This window comes from Diabrotica virgifera, chromosome 5 (assembly GCF_917563875.1).
Source record: "Diabrotica virgifera virgifera chromosome 5, PGI_DIABVI_V3a".
Lineage (NCBI taxonomy): Eukaryota > Metazoa > Arthropoda > Insecta > Coleoptera > Chrysomelidae > Diabrotica > Diabrotica virgifera.
The window spans coordinates 75,089,704-75,116,790 of record NC_065447.1 but is presented as its reverse complement, the minus strand read 5'-3'; the positions used below and the strand labels follow the sequence as shown (position 1 = coordinate 75,116,790).

The following is a 27,087-nucleotide window of genomic DNA, read 5'->3' as shown; positions in this document are numbered from 1 at the left end:
AGTTTTTCATCTCACATCAGGTCTTCCTCCCCGCGGGTCCCAGTCCAGTAATCTTTTCGGCCACCTGCGTTCCGGCATTCTTTGTACATGCCCGTACCATTTCAGGGCTCTACTTTTACTACCACAACTTTTTTGTAATTGAGCATTCTACTTCTATTCTGTTTCATATATTTCCTCTGTTCATATTCTATCCTACCTGGTAATTTGTAGACACTTTCTAATAAACTCCAATTCAACTGTTCGTATTTTATTTCGTATTATTGTTGTCACTGGCCATTCTTCCGCTCTTGTGCGGTAATATTTAACACTATGCCCTGAAAATTCCTTTTTTGTTTTCTTTAGTTAGAGTGTTCTTCCATATCACTCCATGGAGTGCTTTCGTGACTTGTTTTCCCCGTACTATTTTCATTTCTATATCTTTCATATAAGTGCCATCTCGGTTTATCATTTACCCTAAATACTTAAAAGTCTTCCAACTCTTAATAGTGTCTTCTAAACTTACATTTAAATCAGCAACCAACCAGTAATCAATTATGGACTTTCGACTAGATTAAATTGGTTTAGACTAGGCTAAACTACTTTATCCTGATATAAAAACATACACTTCAGGATAAACTAGTTTGGCCTGAAGTGTGCGTCTTTATATCAGGATAAACTAGTTTGGCCTAGGACAAACTAGTTGGGCCTACACGCGATAGGACAAACTAGTTTGGCCTAGGCCATACTAGTTTATCCCAACACGCTTAGGACAAACTAGTATGGCCTAGGCCAAATTAGTTGGTCCTGAAATCGGGTTTGGCCGGTAACTATGTAAGGAAGCCAAAACAACAATTAAAGTATATGAAGGAACAAAATTAATATAAATTAATAGAGGCGTGAGACAGGGTGAAACAATATCACCGAAACTTTCCAACCAGGCTCTGCAAGATATTTTTAAATGATTAGAATGGGGAAAAATTGTATAAAAATTTGTGAACAACGCATGAACCATCTAAGGTACGCTGATGACAGCGTATAACCGATCAAAAGGAAGAATTGTTTGAAATGATGAAAGAACTGGACACAGAAGCTGGAAAGATAGTCCTTAATATGAATTACAGCAAGACCAAAATCATAACAAATACATATGACATCGCAATGATGAGGATTGGACAAGATGATATAGAACAAGTTCACAATTATACTATATTATATCTGAGTCAAATTATAAAACTTAACCAGGAAAACCAAACAGCAGAGATCAAAAGACGAGTTACATTGGTATGGGAGGCATTTTTCAAACTAAACTACATCCTTAAAATCAAAAGATATCCACAACATATTAAGACCAAGGTATACAATCAATGCGTACTCCCTGTCTCATTTATGGTTCCCAAACGTGGACGTTTACAAAAGCAAACATGGACAAAATCATAAAAACGCAAAGAGCAATGGAAAGACAAATGTTGCACATAATACTAATAGTCCAAGCTGTGGGTGAAAAATAGGTCGATTTCAGGATATAATTCAGGAATTTTTGAAACCTATCAGGTGTTGTAAAGGGGGATGCCAGGAATAACTTATACTAAAATGTAACCAAAAATTTTAGAGAAAAAGTTTTAAATAGAAAATTGTAGTAAATTAAAAAACCTACAATTTAAGCTATTGCAAGTTTGATTTAGTTAATACGTTATTGCAAAACAGCCTGCGAAAAGTCCAAAATGGCCGTTTTTCGAAATTTCGTTATTTATTGTAAAAATAACTTTTATGTATTTTTTGAGGCCTTAAAATGAAGATCTTTCAATACTAAATATAAAAAAAATTTGTAGTGCCCGATTTGTGAACTTGTTGCTTAGATATTATAATTTGTTTATCCCAAGAGGTCAAATGTCCAAGGCTATAACTTTTTGAAAAAAAAAATCGTACGGAGGTAATCCAAGATCCACTCTCCTTCTAAAGACTTATATTTTCATATTCTGATGTAAATAAATGCGTATAACATTTTTCAACCTCTTATTTCGGGTTTGAAATTAAGGGAGCAAATTTCGTTATAAACATTTAGAACTGAAGCCGCCCCTGTACATCCTATGAGTTTCTAACTTGCAGATTATTGTTGCTGAAGCCAAAATAAAGATTCAAAACTAAATAAAAATATTCTATGACCAACTGAAGCTGAGATAATTGTTTTTGTTTTCTTAAATCGTAGTGACTTTATTTATAACAATTAAGAAATTATTTCACAGTCATTGACTAAAGAAAGACTGATGTTATCTTAAAATAAAAATTATTTTGACCGAGATTTACATTTAATTATTAAAAATGATTTTTAAAATGTAGTGGAGATTTATTTTCCGTTTCGACTGTGATTTATTGTGTCGGTTGTCCTTAGCAACGGCTAGAAACTTACAATACATTGAATCACGGTTTTCGCTTTAAATTTTAAAGCACCGCTTGGATTGACATTAAATTTGGCAAACACATAGATAATAGTTAAAGAATAAAAATGATATTGGGCCTCTGTATGCTTTTGTCCTAGGGGTGAGTTTCACCCCTTATAAGGGGTGAAAAAATATATGTTCAAAATAAGCACCTTTTGTTCTATAGCATTTTTCCCCAAGTTAATACCTTTCGAGTTATTTTCGAGTAAATACCTTCATTTTTCAACAACAAAAAAAAACACGTTTTTAGGCGATTTTTGACAAATAACTCAAAAAGTAAGTATTTTATTGAAAAAAAGAGTTTTAACAAAAATATAGCAAATTAAAAATTGAAAAAAAATGATGTTTGCATGAAATCTCTAGACCCAGTAGAAACAAAGTTCTAGCTAATGAAAAATATGTTCATATCCGTCAAATTTTAAAGTGAATTATTTCAACGTGAAATAACCGAAAAATCATGCACTTTTTGGAGAAAAATCATTACAACTTTTTTAAAGTGTTTAAAAAAATATGTATATCTGTTTTAAAAAAATGTTTATAGCATCAAAAGTAAGCAAGTTTCGCTGAAAATAAAGTTGATCTCTTTTTTTTTTGTCAAAAAACTAAGGAAACTCACCCCCTAATTAGCATCAAAAATGAAATTAACAATTTTACTTCAATGTTATTTTACTCGTGTGTGTGTCGTTTATGTCTGTAAATTTCATCGGTTCAAAGTGCTTATTTTTGAAGGGGCAGTAGTTAAAAGGACTTGAACTAGTCAATAATTACGAGTATATGCAAATTTAGAACAGCCATATCTTAACAAATTTTTGCCTTCCAAAAAAAAGCAAAAAATCCAAAATATTCATAACAGCAAATCTAAATTTTATTACTCTTTGTGATTTTTGGTTACATTAATAAATTTTAAGTTATTTAGAAAATAAACATTTTTTTTAATTAAAAATTAAAACAAATTTACTTTAAAACCAATTTTTTTTTAAATAAGCCCTTTGAACCGATGATACTTACATATATAATACATGAGCAAAGTAACTTGTGAAGCGGTAATGATTAATTTGATTTAAGATGCTAATTGGGGGTTTACTTTTGAGTTTTTTGACCAAAAAAAAAAGAGATCAACTTTATTTTCAGAGTAACTTGCTTACTTTTGATGCTATAAACATTTTTTAAAAACAGATATACATATTTTTTTAAATATTTTAAAAACTGATTTTTCTCCCAAAGTGCATGATTTTTTGATTATTTCACGTTGAAATAATTCACTTTGAAATTTGAAGGATATGAACCCATTTTTCATTAGCTAGAACTTTGTTTATACTGGGTCTAGAGATTTCATGCATACATCATTTTTTTTTCAATTTTTAATTTGCTATATTTTTGTTAAAACCCATTTTTTCAATAAAACACTTATTTTTTGAGTTATTTGTCAAAAACCGTCTAAAAACGTGTTTTTTTTTTGTTGAAAAATTAAGGTATTTACTCTAAAATAACTCAAAAGGTATTAACTTGGTGAAAAAATGCTATAGAACGAAAAGTGTTTAGAATTAGACGTTTTATCCATTTTCGAACTTATTTTGAACATATATTCTTTTAACCTTATGAGGGGTGAAACTCACCCCCAGGGCAAAAGCACACAGAGGCCCAATATCATTTTTATTCTTTAACATGTTATCTATGTGTTTGCCAAATTTCATGTCAAGCGGTGCTTTAAAATCTTAAAGCAAAAACGATACAATGTATTATAAGTTGCTAGCCGTTGCTAAGGGCAACCGACACAATAAATCATAGTCGTAACGAAAAATAAATCTCCATTACATTTTAAAAATCATTTTTAATAATTAAATGTAATTTTCGTTTAAAATAATTTTTATTTTAAGATAATATAAGTCTTTCTTTAGTCAATGACTGTGAAATAATTTCTTAACTGTTATAAATAAAGTCACTACGATTTATGAAAAGAAAAACAATTATCTCGGCTTCAGTTGGTCGTAGAAAATTTTTATTTAGTTTTCAATCTTTATTTTGTCTTCAGAAACAACAACCTGCAAGTTAAAAACTCATAGGATGTACAGGCGCGGCTTCAGTTCTAAATATTTATAACGAAATTTGCCCCCTTATTTTCAAACCCGAAATAAGAGGTTGAAAAATGTTATACGCATTTATTTACATCAGAATATGAAAACATAGGTCTTTAGAAGGAGAGTGGATCTTGGATTAACTCTGTACGATTTTTTTTTCAAAAAGTTGTAGCCTTGGACATTTGACCTCTTGGGATAAACAAATTATAATATCTAAACAACAAGTTTACCAATCGGGCACTACAAATTTTTTTTATGTTTAGTATTAAAAGATTTTCATTATAAAGCCTTAAAAAATACATAAAAGTTATTTTTACAATAAATAAGGCAATTGAAAAAAACGGCCATTTTGGACTTTTCGCAGGCTGTTTTGCAATAACGTATTAACGAAATTAAACTTTCCATAGCCCAAATTGTAGGTTTATTAATTTGCTACAATTTTCTATTGAAAAGTTTTTCTCTAAAATGAATATCCTAAGCTGCAAAATTAAAAATCTTAAAAAATTGTAAATTTAACAAATGAAAATCGTCATAAATAAAAAGCCGCACAAAATTTTTGGTTACATTTTAGTATAACTTTCCTGGCATCGTCCTTTACAACACCTGATAGGTTTTAAAAATTCCTGAATTATATCACGTTTTTTCACCCACAGCCTGGGGTATCTATAATGGATAAAAAGAGAAGCGAGTGAATAAGAGAGAAAACAAAAGTGAGGGATTTTAGACAAGAAGTTGCAAAATTGAAATGAGGATTTTCAGTATACAATATAAGACAAAAAAAAAGAACGATGGAACAAAATTCTTATAAATTGGAGACCGTGGGAATATAAATGAAGCAGAGGAAGGCCCCAAACGAGATGAACAGATGATATAAAGAAGCACGTGGGCTCTAGGTGGATGACTGTAGCGACAGACAGAGAATAGCAGAAAAGGATTGTGGAGGCTTTTGTCCAAAGATGGACCGAAGAAGGCTAATTAGATAGATAGACTATTTCGGCGACTTTAAAACAGTACTTTCGGTTGCAACTCTAAAACGGGAAGACCAAGGTCAAATTTCTCACCTTTAATACCATCTTTGTGTAGGAGAGTAAAGTTGAATTAGACTGAGATATGGATAACGAAAATCGACAAAGTTGATTGCGTAGTAAAACTAAGCAGGGAGGCCCAGTACGAAGCTGTACCATGGCGATATCATCTATAAAAAATAGTAGATACGTAATCGATTGGATACGTGTCAAGAGCAAATGAAAATTACCCAACAAGACAAACCCTATTGGCGACCAGTAGGAAATAGGCGTAGATATAGACCAAGACTGAGATGGATGGACGGTGTATACGAGGACGCGAGTAAGATCAACGCAACAAATTGGCAACGGTTGGCAATAAACAGAAACGTCGTTGGCGAAGTATACTGGGGAATGTCGAGCTTAAGCTAGGCTGTAGCACCCAGAGACATGTTAACCGTAGACAAGACATACTGAGCAAAAAAGCGTAACGCGCGGCAGTCGATCGGTGGTCTATCTATCTCTTTTTACTAAGCGATACCGCTCATATGACGGACAAAGATGGCTAGACCACTCAAAATGAATATTGACCAATGGCGTCCTTGATATCGGCGTTACACCCCGATGCATTGAGCGGCATATGACTAGCCTCGTCTATGGTTAACATGTCTCTGTTAGCACCAATGTTGATAATAATGACGCAATCGATTATTTTGCGATATTGCCAGATAATCTGATATTTCTTGGAATACTTGTGAGTTTCTAAAGTGGTAAATCAAATAAATTAAGAATTACCTTTGAATAAAAGTAAATAAAATATCTACTGGCTAATAAATAGTATATCAGCCATAAAAATAGTTTCCAGGTGCACAAGTTCTTAAAATTTTACATTGTATTATAAAATATAATATAAACATAGGAGGCAGTAAAAGAAAATAAACTTCTTATTGAGTTACAAAGAGTAAAAAAAAAAACGAGGAGATGATTTTACAGCTAGATTAATTATGCTGCCCCATATCAATTATTTTCCCCCTTAACGCGAAAAATATCGCCCGCACGAAAAAAATGTAGAAAAGAAATTGTAATTAACTATTTAGATGGGAAATAAGCCACAATTAAATTGAAAAAATAAGATGAAGTTTTCAATCCTAATAGCATTATTAATAATATTTAGAAAATATTAAAATATTACTAAAAGATTTTTAAATCGAAAACTTATTGGTCCATTTCCTTGGTAACACCTCCAAGGCTTCTAAAATTTGCAAGCCAAATGGATGCTGAAGCGAAGAAGACAAGAGGGAATTCAAAAAACTTACAATTCACGACCCCGTCTATTCAGCTGGTAAATTCCAACAGAAAATGGACCTAGTTACTCGAAGGAGTAAAGACCAACATAAAAATAAAATATAAATTTTATTTTTAATTCAGTTGCAATGCGAAGGCAAAACAATCCTACTTTTCAATTAGAATACGGAGCGCAGTCCAGTCCCTTGAATCGCGATTTTCGGCTCGTATTGGAGCCTCATCGGAAAGAACGTAGGCTTGTTCTCCATATCCCAATTGATCCGCACTGAGAGGTGTTCCCACCCATTGCAACTGAAGTGAAAATATTAGGTGACTAGCGTCATCTGGCAATTAAAAGATGAAGTTTTCGATCCTAATAGCATTATTAATAATATTTAGAAAATATTAAAATATTACTAAAAGATTTTTAAATCGAAAACTTATTGGTCCATTTCCTTGGTAAAACCTCCAACGCTTTTAAAATTTGCAAGCCAAATGGATGCTGAAGCGAAGAAGACAAGAGGGAATTTAAAAAACTTACAATTCACGACCCCGTCTGTTCAGCTGGTAAATTCCAACAGAAAATGGACCTAGTTACACGAAGGAGTAAAGACCAATATAAAAATAAAATAAAAATTTTATTTTTAATTCAGTTGCAATGCGACGGCAAAACAATCCTACTTTTCAATTAGAATACGGAGCGCAGTCCAGTCCCTTGAATCGCGATTTTCGGCTCTTATTGGAGCCTCATCGGAAAGAACGTAGGCTTGTTCTCCATATCCCAATTGATCCGCACTGAGAGGTTTTCCCACCCATTGCAACTGAAGTGAAAATATTAGGTGACTAGCGTCACCTGGCAATTAAAAGATGAAGTTTTCGATCCTAATAGCATTATTAATAATATTTAGAAAATATACAGACGGGGTCGTGAATTGTAAGTTTTTGAATTCCCTCTTGTCTTCTTCGCTTCAGCATCCATTTGGCTTGCAAATTTTAGAAGCCTTGGAGGTGTTATTAAGGAAATGGACCAATAAGTTTTCGATTTAAAAATCTTTTAGTAATATTTTAATATTTTCTTAATATTATTAATAATGCTATTAGGATCGAAAACTTCATCTTTTAATTGTCAGATGACGCTAATCACCTAATATTTTCACTTCAGTTGCAATGGGTGGGAAAACCTCTCAGTGCGGATCAATTGGGATATGGAGAACAAGCCTACGTTCTTTCCGATGAGGTTCCAATAAGAGCCGAAAATCGCGATTCAAGGGACTGGACTGCGCTCCGTATTCTAATTGAAAAGTAGGATTGTTTTGCCTTCGCATTGCAACTGAATTAAAAATAAAAATTTTATTTTATTGAAAAAATAATTTTATTAACGTTTTTTATTTTAATTTTTATTAATTTATTATTTTATTTATTTTATTATTATTTTAATTTATTATTTTGTATTTTGACAACGAAACCCGATTTGGGCTTCGAAACGTTAATACAATTATTTTTTCAATTTAATTGTGGCTTATTTCCCATCTAAATAGTTAATCATAAAAATGCCACAAGGAAATAGCTTCAGAACAACATTAAGAAATTGGAAGAAATCACATTTGGAACAGTTTATTCCATTTTTGTCGAAAAGTTAATGTTAATATATTTTGAGTCGAGGTTTTTTCTGTAAGAGTTGTATGGAGAAGTTTTAAAAAGTCGTAAGTCAAATAAGTCAGGAAGTAAATTTGGAATTATTTATCCTCTGCACTTTTTAAGATGGAAATACACTGAGCGGCAAAAAAGTGGCCTCTCCATAAATTTCCGAGAATAAAATTCATTGGAAGTTTTATGCACAGTTTCATACTGTATACTCCGCATCTTTCATTTTTAAAACAAAAAATTGCCATTACTGTTTGATTCCTTAGCATAATTTATTTAATTAGAAGGCTACAAAAGAAAATAGTGTAATAGCGAAAGGAATTACAAACAATAAAAATTACCAGTGAACTTGAACAAAATTGTTTAATATCGGGCATTACGGCCTAAAACATCAATAACCGTTTGCATACAATTTCGAAGGTAAAGGTACAAATTTTGAATAAAAACTTAAGGAATACATTCATATTCTTCACGAAGCATGTTTTGAAGTTCTGCAAGACTTTCTAGTTGGCCTAGTTGATTTATAACCCTCCGATGAAATTCATCCCAAAGATTTTCGATGATATTCAGATTAGGGCTGCAGTCTGGCCATTCTAGAGTATTAATTTCCTTCCCCCAAGTAATTTGTCACGATTCTTACAGTATGCGGGCATGAATTATCATCCATAAAGACGAAATTGTCCCCATTAAATGGACCAAATGGAACTACTGCTTCTGCCAAAATATTCTCTATATATCGGTGAGCATTCAGGGGGCCATTGATGAAAATGATCTTCAGTTCGAGCATCAAATGAGATTCCAGCCCAAACCATGACACCACCACCGCCAAATTTTCTTCTCTGGGACATACAAGCTTAAGCATATATTTCATTTCTCCATCTCCAAACCCTCTCTCGGTCATCGCCAGACTTCAAACAGAACCGCGATTCATCATTAAAGAGAATTCGGAGCCAATCCTGTACCTCCCAGTGTTGATGTTGTCGAGCAAAAATTAATCGATTCCTACAGTGTCTAAGTTGTAATTCAGGAACAATAGCCCTTTTTGCCATTAGTCCTCTTTCATTGAGGCGTCTTCTAACCGTTCTCTCACTTACATTCACATTTCGACCCTCCTGCAGACGGTTTCTTGCAGCAATTGCAACGGAATGGTGATTTCTTAAAAGTTTCATCACAATAAAACAATCATCCCTTCGCGAGATAACTCTTCTACTACCGGAACAAGGTCGACGTGAGTATGCACCAGCCTCTATAAAGAGATGGAAAACTCTCCGTACTCTAGTTCTCGGAATACCTAAAGTTTCAGATACATAAACTTGGCTCCTTCCGTCTTGTAGCAATGCAATAATTGGAGCAACATCTTCTGTAGATAACACCATAGAGGAAAGTAACCAAATATGAAATAGTGCCCTAATATGGAATTACTTGATTTCTCCGAAAATATAAGTTGGAAGCGCACTATAAGACCATCCTCTATTTCAGTCGCTCTCTTTATTATCGTATTCACACCTCTGTGTCAGATGCGCGAACGATACGTGTCTGGCAGGCGCGTTTTGTTTTATCGTCTCACAGAAAATTTCAAAGGTAAATATATTCAACGAGTATTATTGGTTATTAGGCATAAATACAGACTTGTTATGCTATTGCGTATATCAATAGTAGGGGAGACCGGGGTTGGTTGTTACAGATTTGGCTAAAAGAATAATATAACAAAAACTATTTTTAAGAAATGTATTTTAAATAAATCAAACAAAAGTTTAACACTTCTTTTACTTAAATATTAAAGAACTGAAATAAAACTTAAACACTATTGAGTTAGACAAAAGGTGTAAAATATATGCTGACGACAAACGTAACAACCAATCCCGTTATGGGGCTGGTTGTTACAACCAACCCCAAAAGCATGGTTTGTAAAAAATGCTGAATAACTTTAACAAAACTATATTTATTATGCAACTATATAATAAAAAAGAAACATAATATACTGATGCATTTACACGTCACAAGAATATTTAATATCATTATGTATTACCAAAGATATTAATACTTACTTCGGCACATTAAATTTTATTCGGAGGCATGAAAACACATAACCACACTCTACGGGATTATACGATGGACTGGCGCTGTGTCGTTTGGATATATTATAGGCAACAGACATGCGCGAAATTCTTCAGACTTGTTATGGAATCAACGAATATTCGTAAGTAATAAAAGCGTCTGTAACAACCTGCCCCTGTAACAACCAACCCAGGTCTGCCCTACCTTTATTTTGATATTTTATGACCTTCTGTAATTAAAACATTACGACTTGACAAAATGTTGATACTAGTTTGAACTAATGTACAAATCCAAATATGGACAGTCGTTGGTGCCTAATTATGGAATAGTGGATTAAGTGTAAGTGGGCTCATTATGATTGTGCTGGTCCAGATTTTCATACATGGATCTGTGATGTCTGCAAGTGAATTAAGCTACTTCTTTCATTTATCACAATTTTCTTATTTAAATTTATTTGATCTCAGATGTTTATGTCTATTTTTGCTATTGATATGTTGGTTTATGCCTATTTTCCTTATATGGGTACCTATTCCATATTTGGTTATATTTATTTTAATTACTAATATAATATTTATTCCATATTTTAATTACTACATAAAAATGTATGACTGATGTGTCATAATATTAAATTGTTTTCATTTCTATAAAGGTATTATTTTATATCCCCAAAACAAAATGGTATTCCATAATTGGCGACTTTCCTCTATCTTAATTATTCACTTAGTCGAAATCCAAGTTTCATAAACTAAATGGTAGGGGAGCCCAAGCGGGGATTTTTGCAGTTACTCGAGCGCGTCAGATTATCATATGGGGAGAAACCTAGTACCCTGCAGATGTACCTCTACCATATATTGGCTCTTAACACAGGGGAGTTCGTTAAGAGGGGCCCGAAAAAAAAATCTATCCTTAAAAAAACTCGAAATTGTCAGATTAAGATAAGGTAAGTTAAGTACATGCAAAAGAGTGTATATTTAAAAAATCTGACGATTTGAGCCGGGCGTAAGGAAATGAGCGAGTCCCAAAATTTCACAAGAAAAAAGCGAATATTTCGCGAAATGAATGACAGATCAAAAAACTAAAAAATATGTGCTTAACATTTTTTAAAAATCTATCGAATGATACCAAACGCGACTTCCCACGGAGAGGGGTGGGGGGTAAATTTAATATTTTACATACGAATCCCGAGATATTTCGCGAAATGAACATCAGATCGAAAAACTGTAAAATACACTTATTTATTATTTTTAAAAAATCTATCAAATGGCACTAAACACGACCCCCCACGGAGGTCGGGTATGGGGTTACTTTAAAATCTTAAATAGGAGCCCCCATTTTTTATTGCAGATTTGGAGTCCTTACGAAAAAATAAGTAACTTTTATTCGAAGCATTTTTTCGAATTATGTATAGATGGCGTTATAATCGGAAAAAACGATTGTTGGAAATGGAAAATTAAATTAAAAAATGGCAAGCGCCCACTAAAATGGAAAATATTACTTAACTTTTTTTGGTTTTAGGACCTACTCTTCACAACCCAATAGGTCTCCAAAGCGCTCGAGTGACTGCACATTTAGCATACTTTGCTCCCCTACCAAAATTACTGTTTAATTAAATGTTTTCAACGTAGAACGTAGAAGATAAACAGCGACTAGCGACAAAACTAAGTCACAAACTGTTAAAATCCAGAATACATGATCGCAATAAATATTTAAATTGAGACGCAATATGAAACAGTGCATAAAACTTCCAATGAATTTTTATTTTCGGAAATTTATAGGGTGGCCACTTTTTTTGCCGGTCAGTGTATAAAGTAAAACAGAGTGGTAAAATACTCGACAAAAGGATCTATAAATTGCATTCAAGACTTGTCGTTCACCGTGATAATAATCTTTAGCGAACTAGTTCCTTTTATACCCACAAAAGTGAATAAAATATAAACTAAAATTAGTTTAACGATTATTATCACGTTGAACGACAAGCCGTGAATGCAATAATTATAGATTCCCTTGTTGAGTATTTCATCACTCTGTTCGGCTGTATATTTCCATCTCAAAAAACGCAGAGGAAAATAATTTGAATTTTAGTTCGTGCCGCATTTGACTTACGATTCATAGGTGGTGCTAGTTCTAGTTGCATCTTTTATAATTATTGTAATAATTACACTGAAAAGATAAAAGATTAAGTTGAAATCGAAATAAGTATAAGCACATAGTGGAGGCTCTATTCCGTAAACAAATCTGAATCATCTTTAGCTTTAAAGCATTTTATCGAAAACTTTATTAGAGCCAATAAAGTATAAATACATTTAGTATGATAGAATTGATTCAAAAAATGACATAACCCAGACATCCAAAGTGAAGGTTATCCTCCAACACAAATTGTTCTATATGGTCCATATAATGTCCAGAAAAAAGTCACACCTTTTTGAGCGTCGGGTTTGAGGGGGAGAGTGGGGAGAAGTCGGTAAATTCGTAGTTTTTTACGTTTTTCGTCAATATTTCTAAAACTATGAGGTTTAGCATGAACAACCTTCTATACAAAAATATTCTACATTAAATTTGAATTAAAAAAGGTCCTATACATAATCCTTGTAAAATGAACGGTTCCAAAGGTACGGTGGTAGTATAGTATAATTGGTCCAAAAAAAGGCCTAACCCAGACATCCAAAGTAAAAGTTTTCCTCCAACACCAAATAATTGTTCTATATGGTCCACATATTGTTCAGTAAAAAGTTACACCATTTTGAGCGTCCGGTTTGGGATGGAGATGGGGGAGAAGTCGGTAAATTAGTAGTTTCTTTACGTTTTTCGTCAATATTTCTAAAACTATGTTTAAGCGTAAACAATGTTCTAGACAAAAACGTTCTACATAAAATTTAAAACAAAAATGGTCCTATCCATAATTGTTATAAAATCAACGGTTCGAGAGTTACGGAGGGTGAAATGTGGAGGTTTTCGATACTTTTTATATTTTTGGGCAATTGATGATGATTTTGGGTGGTGAGGTTGACGTTTCTTCAAGGGCTTATCACTAACATACAATCGGCCACTGAAATAGCAAATCCTGTTAAAGAAAATTTCTTTCAATCAGTAAAAATATTATAAATTGCCCAAAAAATATAAAAAGTATCGAAAACCTCCACTTTTCACCCTCCGTAAATTCTGGAATCGTTGATTTTATAACAATTATGTATAGGACCTTTTTGAAGTTATACTTCTTTACCGGCGATATGAGGGTGAATTTTTATATGTTAAAACCTATGATCCCGGCGCATGCGCATTATAACTTTGTTCTGATTGGATGTTCAAATGGCATGTCAAAAATTATTCAATATGGCGGCTGTGGCACAGCTGTAGTTAGATTATTTATGGTTGTTGCGTTCTAAAATTTGTGTGAAAAGAAACAACAAACAAAATTTAGTTAATAGTTATACTGCCTTTTTAAATAGTTTTCATATACCTATATTTTTGGACTTTTGGACTATTTTGGACAAGGAAAACTCATTCTAATTTGGTAAGTAGTTTTTATTATAATCATATTGTAATTATACATTTGGATTAGGTTGAAATACAGTAGATCGTCGATTATCCGAACTAATTGGGGGACATAGGTGTTCGGAAAACCGATTTGTTCGGATAATCGAACTACAATATATTGATACATATTTATAGTCATACATATTTATCCACAAGTGAATAAAAGCCATATTTATATACCTACATATTTATTTATATCTTGATAATGACAACTAGCAACTAAACAAAAAAGTGCAGTCTTTGCAACAACATAATTATTTTTGGATACAATATTGAAGAAAATTGAAGATATTTTAAGCGTCAATTACTAACGCTTGCTCGGTATTCGAGTGCGGGACGCGGGAGTCGATAGTTCGAATAAGCGGTCGTTCGGTTGATCGACGTTCGGATAATCGACGCTCTACTGTACATTTCTTTTCTCAAGAATGGGGATTTTAGAGAGAAATCCCAAATTCGGTCCGATTTTTATCTAGTAGGTATGTAATGCTTTGATTTACATACTTAATTTGATTACCAACAAAAGTTCTACCAATCTTCATCTAATATATTGTTTTCTTACTGTTTTGTTATATTTTAATATTTTCTTCCACAAAATTTAAACTACATAATTTAATTATATTCAAAACAACTGTCAAACAGTAAAACGTTCAGTTACCCTATTTTTCCACATGACAAATAATGTGGAATTGGACGAGTGAGTCTAGGCTTCGATTACGAATCAAAGCGCCCCGAAATTCACGGGTTCGATTCCCGATGCAAGTTTTTATTTTTTTATTTTTTTATGCATTTTATGATTGTAAGTATATTTGTTATATAATTTTTTTTTCAGAAAATGTGTATTTAAAATTTGCCAACAATTATTATCGTTCAGAAATCATTTTTTCTTTGTGGCATTTTTCAATGTGTTTGTGTGCGTTTTATTTTTTTATTTTTTTTAAATTTTTGGTATTGTCTTAAAAATCACATAATATGTAGTAGAAGTATAACTTCTTACGTGCGTACAAAGTACACACATATTCTTTTTTTGTTTTAAATTTGATGTAGAACATTTTTGTATAGAACATTGTTTACGCTAAAGCATAGTTTTAGAAATATTAACGAAAAACGTAAAAAAACTAGTAATTTACCGATTTCTCCCCCATCTCCACCCCAAACCGGACGCTCAAAATGGTGTAACTTTTTACTGAACAATATCTGGACCATATAGAACAATTTGGTGTTGGAGGAAAACTTTTACTTTTAATGTCTGGGTTAGGCCACCAATTATACTACACTACCTCCGTAACTTTGGAACCGTTCATAGTTTGCCTGGGTCTGGCGATTTTCCGTCTTTAAATACCAATAAAATTTCTTCCTTTGATATTTCAGAATAATTCTTCATACATGATTTTGCGTTTTTATTTTTTCTATAATCTGTCATTAATTTGTCGTCTGCTTCGTATAATGTGTTAAATCAATTTCCTCTTTGCAGTCCAGGTAATTCTTTAATATTTTTATACATAAAACTTAGCAAAAAGTACATTAACTTCATTATTGATTGCTAAACTTGCTAAACTATTATTTAATAAAAACGAGGAAGACTAAAAGCCTCAAATACAAAGTTGACTTTAATAGTGCAATTAAAATAATTGAAATAAACCAATAAACAATATTTTAAATCTAAGACTTTTCGTCAAAAGAAACTGCTTTCTGGTTGCATCCTGAATCTCCGGCTTTAACAATTTATAAGCACGGAAACGACGAATATAGAAGAAAGCAGAAATGACAACGGTCACGTAACTACTCTCTTTTCGTCTAGGAAAAGAGCCGAAAGACAGATTCGAGTACTCAAAAATCTGAGTAAAGATGAACAAGGGGGAAAGGCAGTTTTTGTTTCGGTTTGACCCAGAGTTGGACCACCATCTCCAGATAGCTATTTCTGCCTCTCAGGCGTCATCAGTGGAGCTATGCAATCACAATAAAACTTATTATTTAATTATTAGTTATACTTCTAATATGCTAATTGCAATAACAATAATCTTTATTCTGTATCTTTATTAATCGTAATCTGTATCGTACTCTTTAATCTGTATTTAACAATACTTTCTAATACTATTTGTAGGGTAAATATCCAACAATGGAACTCAACAAAAGTTATAATAAATGCAACAGATCCAGACGCAGTAGTTTATCACTCATTCGAAAATTGGTGGCTGACCCCTGTGTTCACTTCGAAGAATACTGTTTATTTTTATACTGCTCTAGTAGCATCAGTCGTCATTATCGTTAACATTAGATCACTAAGCTTTTACTTGTGGTGTATAGGTGCATCAACCAAACTGCACAATAAGATGTTCATGAATATAGTATATAGCCCAATGAGATTTTTTAATACCAACCCGTCTGGAAGGATACTTAATAGATTTTCTAAAGATATCGGTTCAGTTGATGAGGTCTTACCAACGACCTTACTGGATACAGTACAAGTAAGTGAGAATTGTATTTAAAATATTTATTTTCTACAATCACTTGATAAAGAAGACTTTTTCGCTTGTCAATGGCAACGAAAAGTTGACGTTTACTGAGTGCCGTCACTTTATCGCTCTAGCGTGTTTAAGTTTGAAAAACGCGCGTCGTCCGTAGCAACCATACCACGATCTATCTATCTAATCAGCCCTAAACATCCATCCTTGGATATAGGCCTCCTCTTCCTTCTTCCATGCCTCTCTATCTTGGGCAATTTGCATCCAATTTGACCCAGTGAGTTTCTTCAGGTCATCCGACCATCGCATCTGTGCTCTTCTCCTTTTTCGTTTGAGGTTCCACGGTCTCCAATGTATAATCATCTTAGTCCATCTTTCATCCTTCTGCCGTAGGGTGTGTCCGGCGAACTTCCATTTAAGCTTTGCTACTTGGGTAGAGACATCTTTCACTTTTGTTTTGTTACGGATCCATTCGTTTTTTTTTCCTGTCTGATAGTTTAATGTTCAGCATTTGTCTTTCCATGGATCTTTCTGTCTTTGTTATTCATACCACCATACTACAAACAAATTGAACATTCATACTCATAAACGCTCGTAGTCCGTAGCAACCATAGATCCGTACAATACAAAAAAATTGAATATTTAAACTCATAAAGTTAATGATTTAAAAATGGTTTCATTTTATTAAGTGATTGTAGAAAAAATGTATGTATTACAAGCAAAAAGTGATATTATTGCTTTCGAGTAATTACTATCTATTGTCTATTACTCTCAAGCAATAATGTATCAGGTATATTCCATGTCAAATCACTCAGGCAAAAACTTTTGGATCTCCGATTTTTCTGAAACTTGGTGTATAGCTTCTTTGGGACGTACGGTCAAAAAATCTTCTTCTTTTTTTCTGAAAATGTTATTTTATGCGATTTTACAGTGATTTGGTTTTTATTTAAACAAATTTGCATTTTATATCGTAAAGTATCAATGGAAAAAATAATATGGTAATAGAAGGAACTCAAAAATGTCATTATATGGCATTATAATAAGTTGTTTTGATTTAAAACAAGTTTTGATCAAATTTTATAGTGTAGAAAACGTTAAAATACCGTTTTTTACATTTTCCTCCATTCCCAAACTATATCATAATCGATTTGGCTGAAAATTTGCCCATAGATAGCCAAAACATGGGACTTTAAGTGATTAGAAGGATTTAAATTATATTAGAATACCAAAAAAGTTACCTGCAAAAATATCAGACTCAAAAGTATATCAGTCCAGTCGGGATAGCATTTGACCTTGCATGCCGAGCTGCCCAAAATTTTATTTTTTTAATCTTTAGGTGGGTCAATAGTAGCCTAAATTTAAAATCGCGAATGAATTCCTCCGTAACGTTAGCCGCCATCTTGATTTTAAAGGAGAACCGTTTTTGTTCAATATCTCCGCCATTTTTAACTTTTCGACAAAAATGGTAGAAACTGAAATTGTTCCAAATAAATCGTATTTACAAGTATTACAATTTCCTTTTTACAATATTTGTCGTGAGGTCGATATTTTCCGAGTTAATTGTACTTACAGTAGACGGCTATATTTCTGACTATGACATTGCATGTAACTTTTTTGGGATTGTAATATAATTCAAATCCTTCTAACCACTTAAAGTTCTATGTTTTGACTATATGTGGGCAAATTTTCAGCCAAATCGATTATGATGTATTTTGGGAATGGAGGAAAATGTAAAAGACGGTATTTTAAAGTTTTCTACACTATAAAATTTAATCAAAAACTTGTTTTGAATCAAAATAACTTATTTTTTCTACAACCACTATTCAAAGTGCACTTTTCTGCACGGTTTTATGTTAGCAAACTTGATATTTTCTCACAGTATAAGATATTTGACATTAGTTTGCAGAAAAGTGACGTTTCTGTACCGCAAAGTGACGTTTCTGTGCCGCATTAGTATATTGTGCAACAAGTGCAGAAAGGTACTAATTTCTCACGAGTTTGAAAAGTTGCGGTACGAGCGCAAGCGAGTGCCGCAATTCAAACGAGTGAGAAATTACCTTTCTGCACGTGTTTCACACTATACTTTTTCTACAAGCACAGTTTTTCCTAAAAATAAAAATCACAATTTCCAAACGACGATTAATTATAATAGGTACCTATGTGTTAAATTTTACACTGTATTTAATTAATACCTAGGTACTAATCAATTTAAATTCCTTATACCTAAATAAATTGCACAGAAATCAGTTAAAAAATTAATGCACTGCCTTAATTTGTTTAAATTTAAACAATTATTACACATTATTGACATTATATTTATGCAGTCACGGATTTACACAAAACCTACTTCATTCGACGTCTCTTGCACAGGTTGCTAAATCCTTATTGGTTATTTGATAATTATAAAATGTTTAATAAGAATAAAATTGTAAAATAAAACAGTTGTAACATCCATAATTTAGTTTCTATGCTATAGTTAAATATAATAATTGTCTTATAGGTTATATATTTGTCTAAAGTTTAACCACGGATGTAAACAGAATATAACGTTACTCAGAATGCGGTAGTCCACGGATGTAAACAGAATATAACGTTACTCAGAATGAGGTAGTCAACTGTGCAGAAGAGAACTTTTTCTACAACCACTATTCAAATTGCACTTTTCTGCACGGTTTTATGTTAGCAAACTTGATATTTTCTCACAGTATAAGATATTTGACATTAGTGTGCAGAAAAGTGACGTTTCTGTGCCGCAAAGTGACGTTTCTGTGCCGCAAAGTTCTTTTCTGCACAGTTGACTACCTCATTCTGAGTAACGTTATATTCTGTTTACATCCGTGGACTACCGCATTCTGAGTAACGTTATATTCTGTTTACATCCGTGGTTAAACTTTAGACAAATATATAACCTATAAGACAATTATTATATTTAACTATAGCATAGAAACTAAATTATGGATGTTACAACTGTTTTATTTTACAATTTTATTCTTATTAAACATTTTATAATTATCAAATAACCAATAAGGATTTAGCCACCTGTGCAAGAGACGTCGAATGAAGTAGGTTTTGTGTAAATCCGTGACTGCATAAATATAATGTCAATAATGTGTAATAATTGTTTAAATTTAAACAAATTAAGCCAGTGCATTAATTTTTTAACTGATTTCTGTGCAATTTATTTAGGTATAAGGAATTTAAATTGATTAGTACCTAGGTATTAATTAAATACAGTTTAAAATTTATCACATAGGTACCTATTATATCTAATTAATCGTCGTTTGGAAATTGTGATTTTTATTTTTAGGAAAAACTGTGCTTGTAGAAAAAGTATAGTGTGAAACACGTGCAGAAAGGTAATTTCTCACTCGTTTGAATTGCGGCACTCGCTTGCGCTCGTACCGCAACTTTTCAAACTCGTGAGAAATTAGTACCTTTCTGCACTTGTTGCACAATATACTATTTTCTACAACCACTATTCAAAGTGCACTTTTCTGCACGGTTTTATGTTAGCAAACTTGATATTTTCTCACAGTATAAGATATTTGACATTAGTGTGCAGAAAAGTGACGTTTATGTGCCGCAAAGTGACGTTTCTGTGCCTCAAAGTTCTTTTCTACACAGTTGACTACCTCATTCTGAGTAACGTTATATTCTGTTTACATCCGTGGATTACCGCATTCTGAGTAACGTTATATTCTGTTTACATCCGTGGTTAAACTTTAGACAAATATATAACCTATAAGACAATTATTATATTTAACTATAGCATAGAAACTAAATTATGGATGTTACAACTGTTTTATTTTACAATTTTATTCTTATTAAACATTTTATAATTATCAAATAACCAATAAGGATTTAGCCACCTGTGCAAGAGACGTCGAATGAAGTAGGTTTTGTGTAAATCCGTGACTGCATAAATATAATGTCAATAATGTGTAATAATTGTTTAAATTTAAACAAATTAAGGCAGTGCATTAATTTTTTAACTGATTTTTGTGCAATTTATTTAGGTATAAGGAATTTAAATTGATTAGTAAGTATTAATTAAATACAGTTTAAAATTTATCACATAGGTACCTATTATAATTAATCGTCGTTTGGAAATTGTGATTTTTATTTTTAGGAAAAACTGTGCTTGTAGAAAAAGTATAGTGTGAAACACGTGCAGAAAGGTAATTTCTCACTCGTTTGAATTGCGGCACTTGCTTGCGCTCGTACCGCAACTTTTCAAACTCGTGAGAAATTAGTACCTTTCTGCACTTGTTGCACAATATACTATTAATGCCATATAATGACATTTTCAAGTTCCTTCTATTAAAATATTATGCTTTCCATTGATGCTTTACGATAGAAAATGCAAATTTGTTTAAATAAATACCAAATCACTGTAAAATTGCTTAAAATAACATTTTGAAAAAAAAAGAAGAAGAAGACAATTTGACCTTAAATATTTTATTCATACATCCCGCAGATGCTATATACCAATTTTCAAACAAATCGGAGATCCAAAAGAAATCACCCATCACTTTTCGCTCTTAATACATAAATAACTATTTTAGCTGTCTTTATTTATTTTTGACCTTATAATTTTAAATAACTAAGTTTAAGGTCTTTAATCATATCATTTGCAACGTTGACATCATAACTAGAGTTACAGAGTCTCTGACCTATGCATTCCTGTCGTTAAGGGTAGCTGCACAGAGAATGGGACTAAATATAAATGCCCAAAAGATGCCCAAAATACAGTCATAACAGCCCAAAACTGAGAGGAAGCCACGGAAATGGAAGAGCAAAGCGGATTTTGATCAGAACGATCTTGTGTAGATAATAATTTACAATAAAACAATTGATAGCAAATAGATTAGCAAGAGGAATGGAGTCTCATAACACTTTTATACAGGGTGATTGATTAGTGGGGTAAAGCTCAATAGATCCGCTATAGTAATAGATAGCAATAAAAGTTAATAAAAAAATTGTAGACAACTTTGAGATTCATATTACAAAATTAGTTAGAATGTTACTTCGATAACCTAGTGGCAGACCGAACTTATGTTTTTTTAAATGGAACACCCTGTATTTTTTATATTCGAAATCTCCTTAACTGCCCCATCACAAAAATATAAAGGTTTGTTATGTTATACAGGGTATTCAACATCCTGTATAAATAAAAATAGGCACAACAGAAATGGTTTATTGGTGCCATATTTTTTTATTGATCGTCAAAATTTTCAAAAATAATTGATGCGGCTAATTTTTCTTATATCAAATACAGGGTGAGTCAAAACGCAAGTACATCATTTTCACTAGTAATACCACTAGAGGTCAAATTATTTCCGGAAATTTTCTAAAAATATTCATGATCAAAAAAAAATTTCCGGATATTAATTTGACTTCGCGTGGTATTCGGTAAGAAAATTCCACACCAAATTTGCATTTGAAAATCCAAAGCTGCATGAACAGATTAATAGCGCGCCATAGCTTTGTCAGCAATTATTTAGGCTTTCAAATTCGTAATTTCTACTCATTGTAGTTGCATGGGAATACCATTTCAAGATAGAAAATAGTATATTCTTCAATTTTACATAAGTTTTGAGTAACTACAAGTGATAGAAAATTATTTTTTGGCGTTTTATTTTAAATTATGTAAACAAATAAAAACCAGTCTGTCAAAAATATTCTGTTATGGTAAACGTCAAAAAATTTCCACTATAATTCGCTGTTGGGTACCACACGAGCAAAAAATTTCCGATAAAATACCTCCGTTGCCATGGTGATCTGTCAAAATAACGTATTTTGATTGGTTCAAAATTACAGGTGTGGAATTTTCTCAGTAATTTTAAATAGAACAGAATGTATTTTATATCACTATTTGAAGAGTACCATTAACGTGCTTTAATTTTTATATAATATTCCCTATGTCTAAATTTATTAGTTTTCGAGTTATTTTCATTTTTCAGAGCAAATTATTAATTAGGTGTCTAAATTTTTCCAAATTTTAAGTAAGCAGGACTGAACCGTTTTTATGAAACGTAGCTTCATCTCCAAATAGTACATTAGCCAAGAAATATATCTGTTGATTGATTTTATCTAAGGCCCATTCACAAAATAATATTCTCTTTTCAAAATCTTCCTGAATTAATTCTTGGTGTATTTGAATGCGGTAAGGGTGCATTCTGTTTTTTGCAAGAATTTTTTGCACAGAGTAGTAAGTTTGTTTTTTTTTCTTTGAAAATATTTCGAATACTTCTACAGTGCGTCCATAAAGTAACGCATAAATTCATTATTTCGTAAACCGGTGACTTTAAAGAAGAATCCCGAAACAGGTCGATTTTTATTTTTAATTTCCGATTTTTTGGCATATACATCATACTAGTGACGTCATCCATCTGGGCGTGATGACGTAATAGTTGATTTTTTTAAATGAGAATAGGGGTCATGTGATAGCTCATTTGAAAGGGTATTCAATTCTCTATTCCCTAATATAAACATTAACATAATTATTTATACAAGGTGTTCAAAAAAACATTTTTTTAATTAAAATAATTGAAACAAAAAGAATAATGTATGTAATTTATCTAATTCAAAATACGTTTTAATGTTGTCAGAAAACAGGAAAAAAATGTTTATTTGACAAATAAATATTGTTTTTCGCTTAAATTCAGTGTTAAAGCTGCCACCCACTACCTCTTGCCAGTTTGAACGTTCCGTTCAAGCGAAAATCAATGTTTATTTGTCAAATAATTTTTTTTCTGTTTACTGATAGTAGGAAAACGCATTTTGAATTAAATAAATTACATGCATTCTTCTTTTTGTCGCAATTATTTTAATTTAAAAAATATTTTTTTGAACACCCTGTATAAAAAATTATGTTAATGTTTACATTAGTGAATAGAGAATTGAATACCCTTTCAAATGAGCTATCACATGACCCCTATTCTCATTTAAAAAAATCATCGATTACGTCATCACGCCCAGATGGATGACGTCACTACTATGATATATATGCCAAAAAATCGGAAATTAAAAATAAAAATCGACCTGTTTTGGGATTTTTCTTTAAAGTTGCCGGTTTACAAAATAATGAATTTATGCGTTACTTTATGGACGCACTGTATATGGATCTTCAGTAACTGCCAGCAACACATCTATTTCGTTTTCCTCTGTTACAGTACTTTTTGTTCGTTCGTGTTCATACCTAACTGAACCAGTGCGGTTAAACCGATTATTCAATCTTTCAAAAATTGCTTTTGTAGGTTGTCGTCTTCCAGGGAACCGCTCATGATAAATTCTTACTGAAAATAATGCAGTTTTATTGCACTCCCCCAATATCCGGCCATATTTACCATTTCCGTAACAGTTAACTATTCAATAACACAATAACAGTTTTATCACAATGAAGTGACAGTTTTCGACCACTTAGTCATGGCTTACTTAAAATTTGGAAAAATTTAGACACTTATTAATAATTTGCTCTGAAAAATGAAAATATCTCGAAATCTAATAAATTTAGACATAGGGAATGTTACATAAAAATTAAAGTAGGGGTAATGGTACTTTTCAATAGTAATATAAAATATAGGGTGTTCCATCTAAAATTACTGAGAAAATAATGTACAGTTACGGCCAGTGAATAGTTTACAGGCTGGCTTATCTAAGAGCCGATTTTTTAAATTTTTACCTCGTTTAAACGCACCACTTGCGTCAAAGTGACGTTGCCAGTGGTGTACCTAAAATAGGTTGATTAAATTTAAAAAACCAAAATAATAAAAATAAATTTTACAAAATTTATCAAAATGGAAAATATAGAAAGAAGTTTTTTTTAATTAAATGGATTATGGTCTTAATATGGTTTAGTTTCTTATTTTATTTTTCAACACTCACGAAATTTTTGACAAGCATTGCCTTTTTGAGATTTTTTGACTTTGACATTTATCAAATCCGTACGACACTGCAATTTTACAGTATTACAATATAAAAATTAAAGTGTAAACTATTCAGTGACCGTAACTGTACATACTTGCATTCTGACTCACCCTGTATTCGGTATAAAGAAAATTAGCAATATTAATCAGTTTTGAAAATTTTAACAATCAACAAAAAAATATGGCACCAATAAACCATTTCTGTTGTGCTTATTTTTATTTATACAGGATGTTGAACTTGTTACGATTTTCATATAAAATTGGTTATAACTTTGTACATACCCTGTATAACATAACAAACCTTTATATTTTTGTAATGGGGCAGTTAAGGAGATTTCGAGTATAAAATAAAATACAGGGTGTTCCATTTAAAAAAAAAACATAAGTTTGGTCTGCCACTCGGTTATCTAACACCCTGTAACATTTATACTAATTTTGTAATATGACTCCAAAGTTGTCTATAATTTTTGTTATTAACTTTTTTTGCTATCTATTACTATAGCCGATCTATTGAGCTTTACCCCACTAATCAATCACCCTGTAGATCGACTATGTTGTCACAAATTAAAACACCATCATCAGCATATCGTATGTTGTTGACCAATACTCCATTCACTTTAATTTCCATCTCTGACTCTTCCAAAGACTCTTGAAATATGGCTTCCGAATAAATGTTAAATACAAGAAGCGAAAGCACACATCCCTGACGAACACCTCTTCTTATATGTATGGGCTTGGATATAGAATTGTCTATTTTTGATTGTGCCCTTTAATACCAGTACAAGTAGTGCTGTACTGTAATGTAATTACTAAGCAGTATTGTAAACATTTGCTCCAAGTCAATGACCAAAGATGGCGAGTTACATTCATTGAAAATAAAAAAAATATATTTTTTCCTTGATGTTCGTATGCCTTGTTTTTTCAGATAGCTCTGGCTGTGGCCGCTATCACTACTGTAATAGGAAGTCTTACATATTGGATTATGATACCCACGGTGGCCATAGCAGTTTTCTTCTACTTTTTGAGAGTAATTTTCTTAGAAACAAGTCGTGATGTAAAACGAGTCGAATCAGTTAGTGAGTATTTTGCTTTTATTTAGTAAATACCAGTTTTAAAATGTTTTTTATTTCAAAGTTAGTTAGTTTATTTAGTTAATTCTTTATTTCAGAAAACAGCTCTGAGGTTATTTTTTTATTCTTGATAGGAATTAACCAGAATTCAAGTTTAATCGAAATATATTTATTTTGACGTTTCGATTTCCATTTCGGAAATCATTCTAAAATAAAAATTAAACAATTTTTTTTTTGTTTTCTCTTGGCTAGACAAAAAAATCTAATAATTTATCGGTCTCATCTGGAGCTGTTATCTGTATCTCTCGTTCTCGTTTATGGATTTCGACGTTCCTTTTTTTTAATGTGTATGTACTTTTTGCGTGCATTACGAATATGCATAATTTAAATAAATAAATTGTTATTTACTCCATCAAATTTGTTTAAACAATTTTTTTCAATCTTTTTTTAATAATATTTTAAGTAATTTTAATCACAAAACATAAACATTTATGTATAATATAATAATACATCGTTGTTCATTAAACTTAGTAAATAATTTATTTTTAATAAATTGCATGAAAAAACAACTTTTCCCATTCAATTGTTTCTAAAAATAGTATTCTAGGTCTATGGAAATCAAAAAATCTCAAATGAACTAGGTTTTATTTTTTGCTAAACATGCTATTAGATGAATGAAAAACTAAAGTTACAGAACCACCAAACAAGAGATAAACGTAATTGATTGCGGTTGAAATTTCATCTAAAAATAGTTAGTACCGATCCGATCAACAGTTCTTTATAACAGATATTTTATTAAAATAAACTACCTGCTCTTGAAAAACTGGTTGCACCGAGTATCTGTTAGTACAGAGATATAAATATTTTATTGACTTCGATAACCAAAACCTCTAGCTTTCTCTATGATCTATTTATTGATGTCTCTTTTTTAATCTGTATGTATTCTTTGCGTACGTTACGAATAAATTGTTTGTTAATAAAGTGATTATTTAATTAACTGTGTAAATTGTGTAAACAATTTTTGGAAATTTTTTTACGATATTTTTAGGATGACTTTGTAGGCAATCATAGGAGTGGAGCAAATACAAGTAATCCTAGATAAATCTCCTTTGCTGTTGATTTATTTTATTTTAATAGTCTTGTTATCATACCAAAATGTATGAAATATATTAATTTTTATTTTTTGGCAATTTTAAAATTATAAGCGTTGTAAGATACAGTTACAATATTGTAGAAAATTTGGAAATAATATTTATTTCAAAATCTTTAAAAATTATGATTTTTTGAATTTAATTTCTGCATTCTGCAACACTATAATAATAATGGTACATACATACATACATACATACATACATACAAAATAGGTTTTAACGAGTTGTAAAATAAATATAGATCAAGTCGTAATTAAGTGATTTTTGTAAATTATGTGAATAAAATTTAATAATAGTTATTTATGAAACACACATCGCGTAAGTTCGCAAAAAGTACTTCACGCACAGTTTCATACAATATTTTTTATCTACGATCAATAAATAAAAAAACTGTAACTATTCGTCACTGGAATTTATTTCTATTCTACAATTTTTAGAACTTTGACATTTAAAAATC

The 27,087-nt window shown here is 31.6% G+C and overlaps 1 protein-coding gene across 2 annotated transcripts in view; it reads left to right on the top strand.

Moving 5' to 3' along the window:
- LOC114326681 (ATP-binding cassette sub-family C member 4) overlaps positions 1–27,087 on the top strand; it is a 111,801-nt gene that overhangs the window by 41,739 nt on the left and 42,975 nt on the right. For both annotated transcript variants that reach the window (XM_028275089.2, XM_050650152.1), the window contains 2 exons: positions 16,121–16,484; positions 25,335–25,485. In XM_028275089.2, the coding sequence (XP_028130890.2) occupies positions 16,121–16,484; positions 25,335–25,485 (515 nt within the window). The remainder of the gene's footprint in view (positions 1–16,120; positions 16,485–25,334; positions 25,486–27,087) is intronic.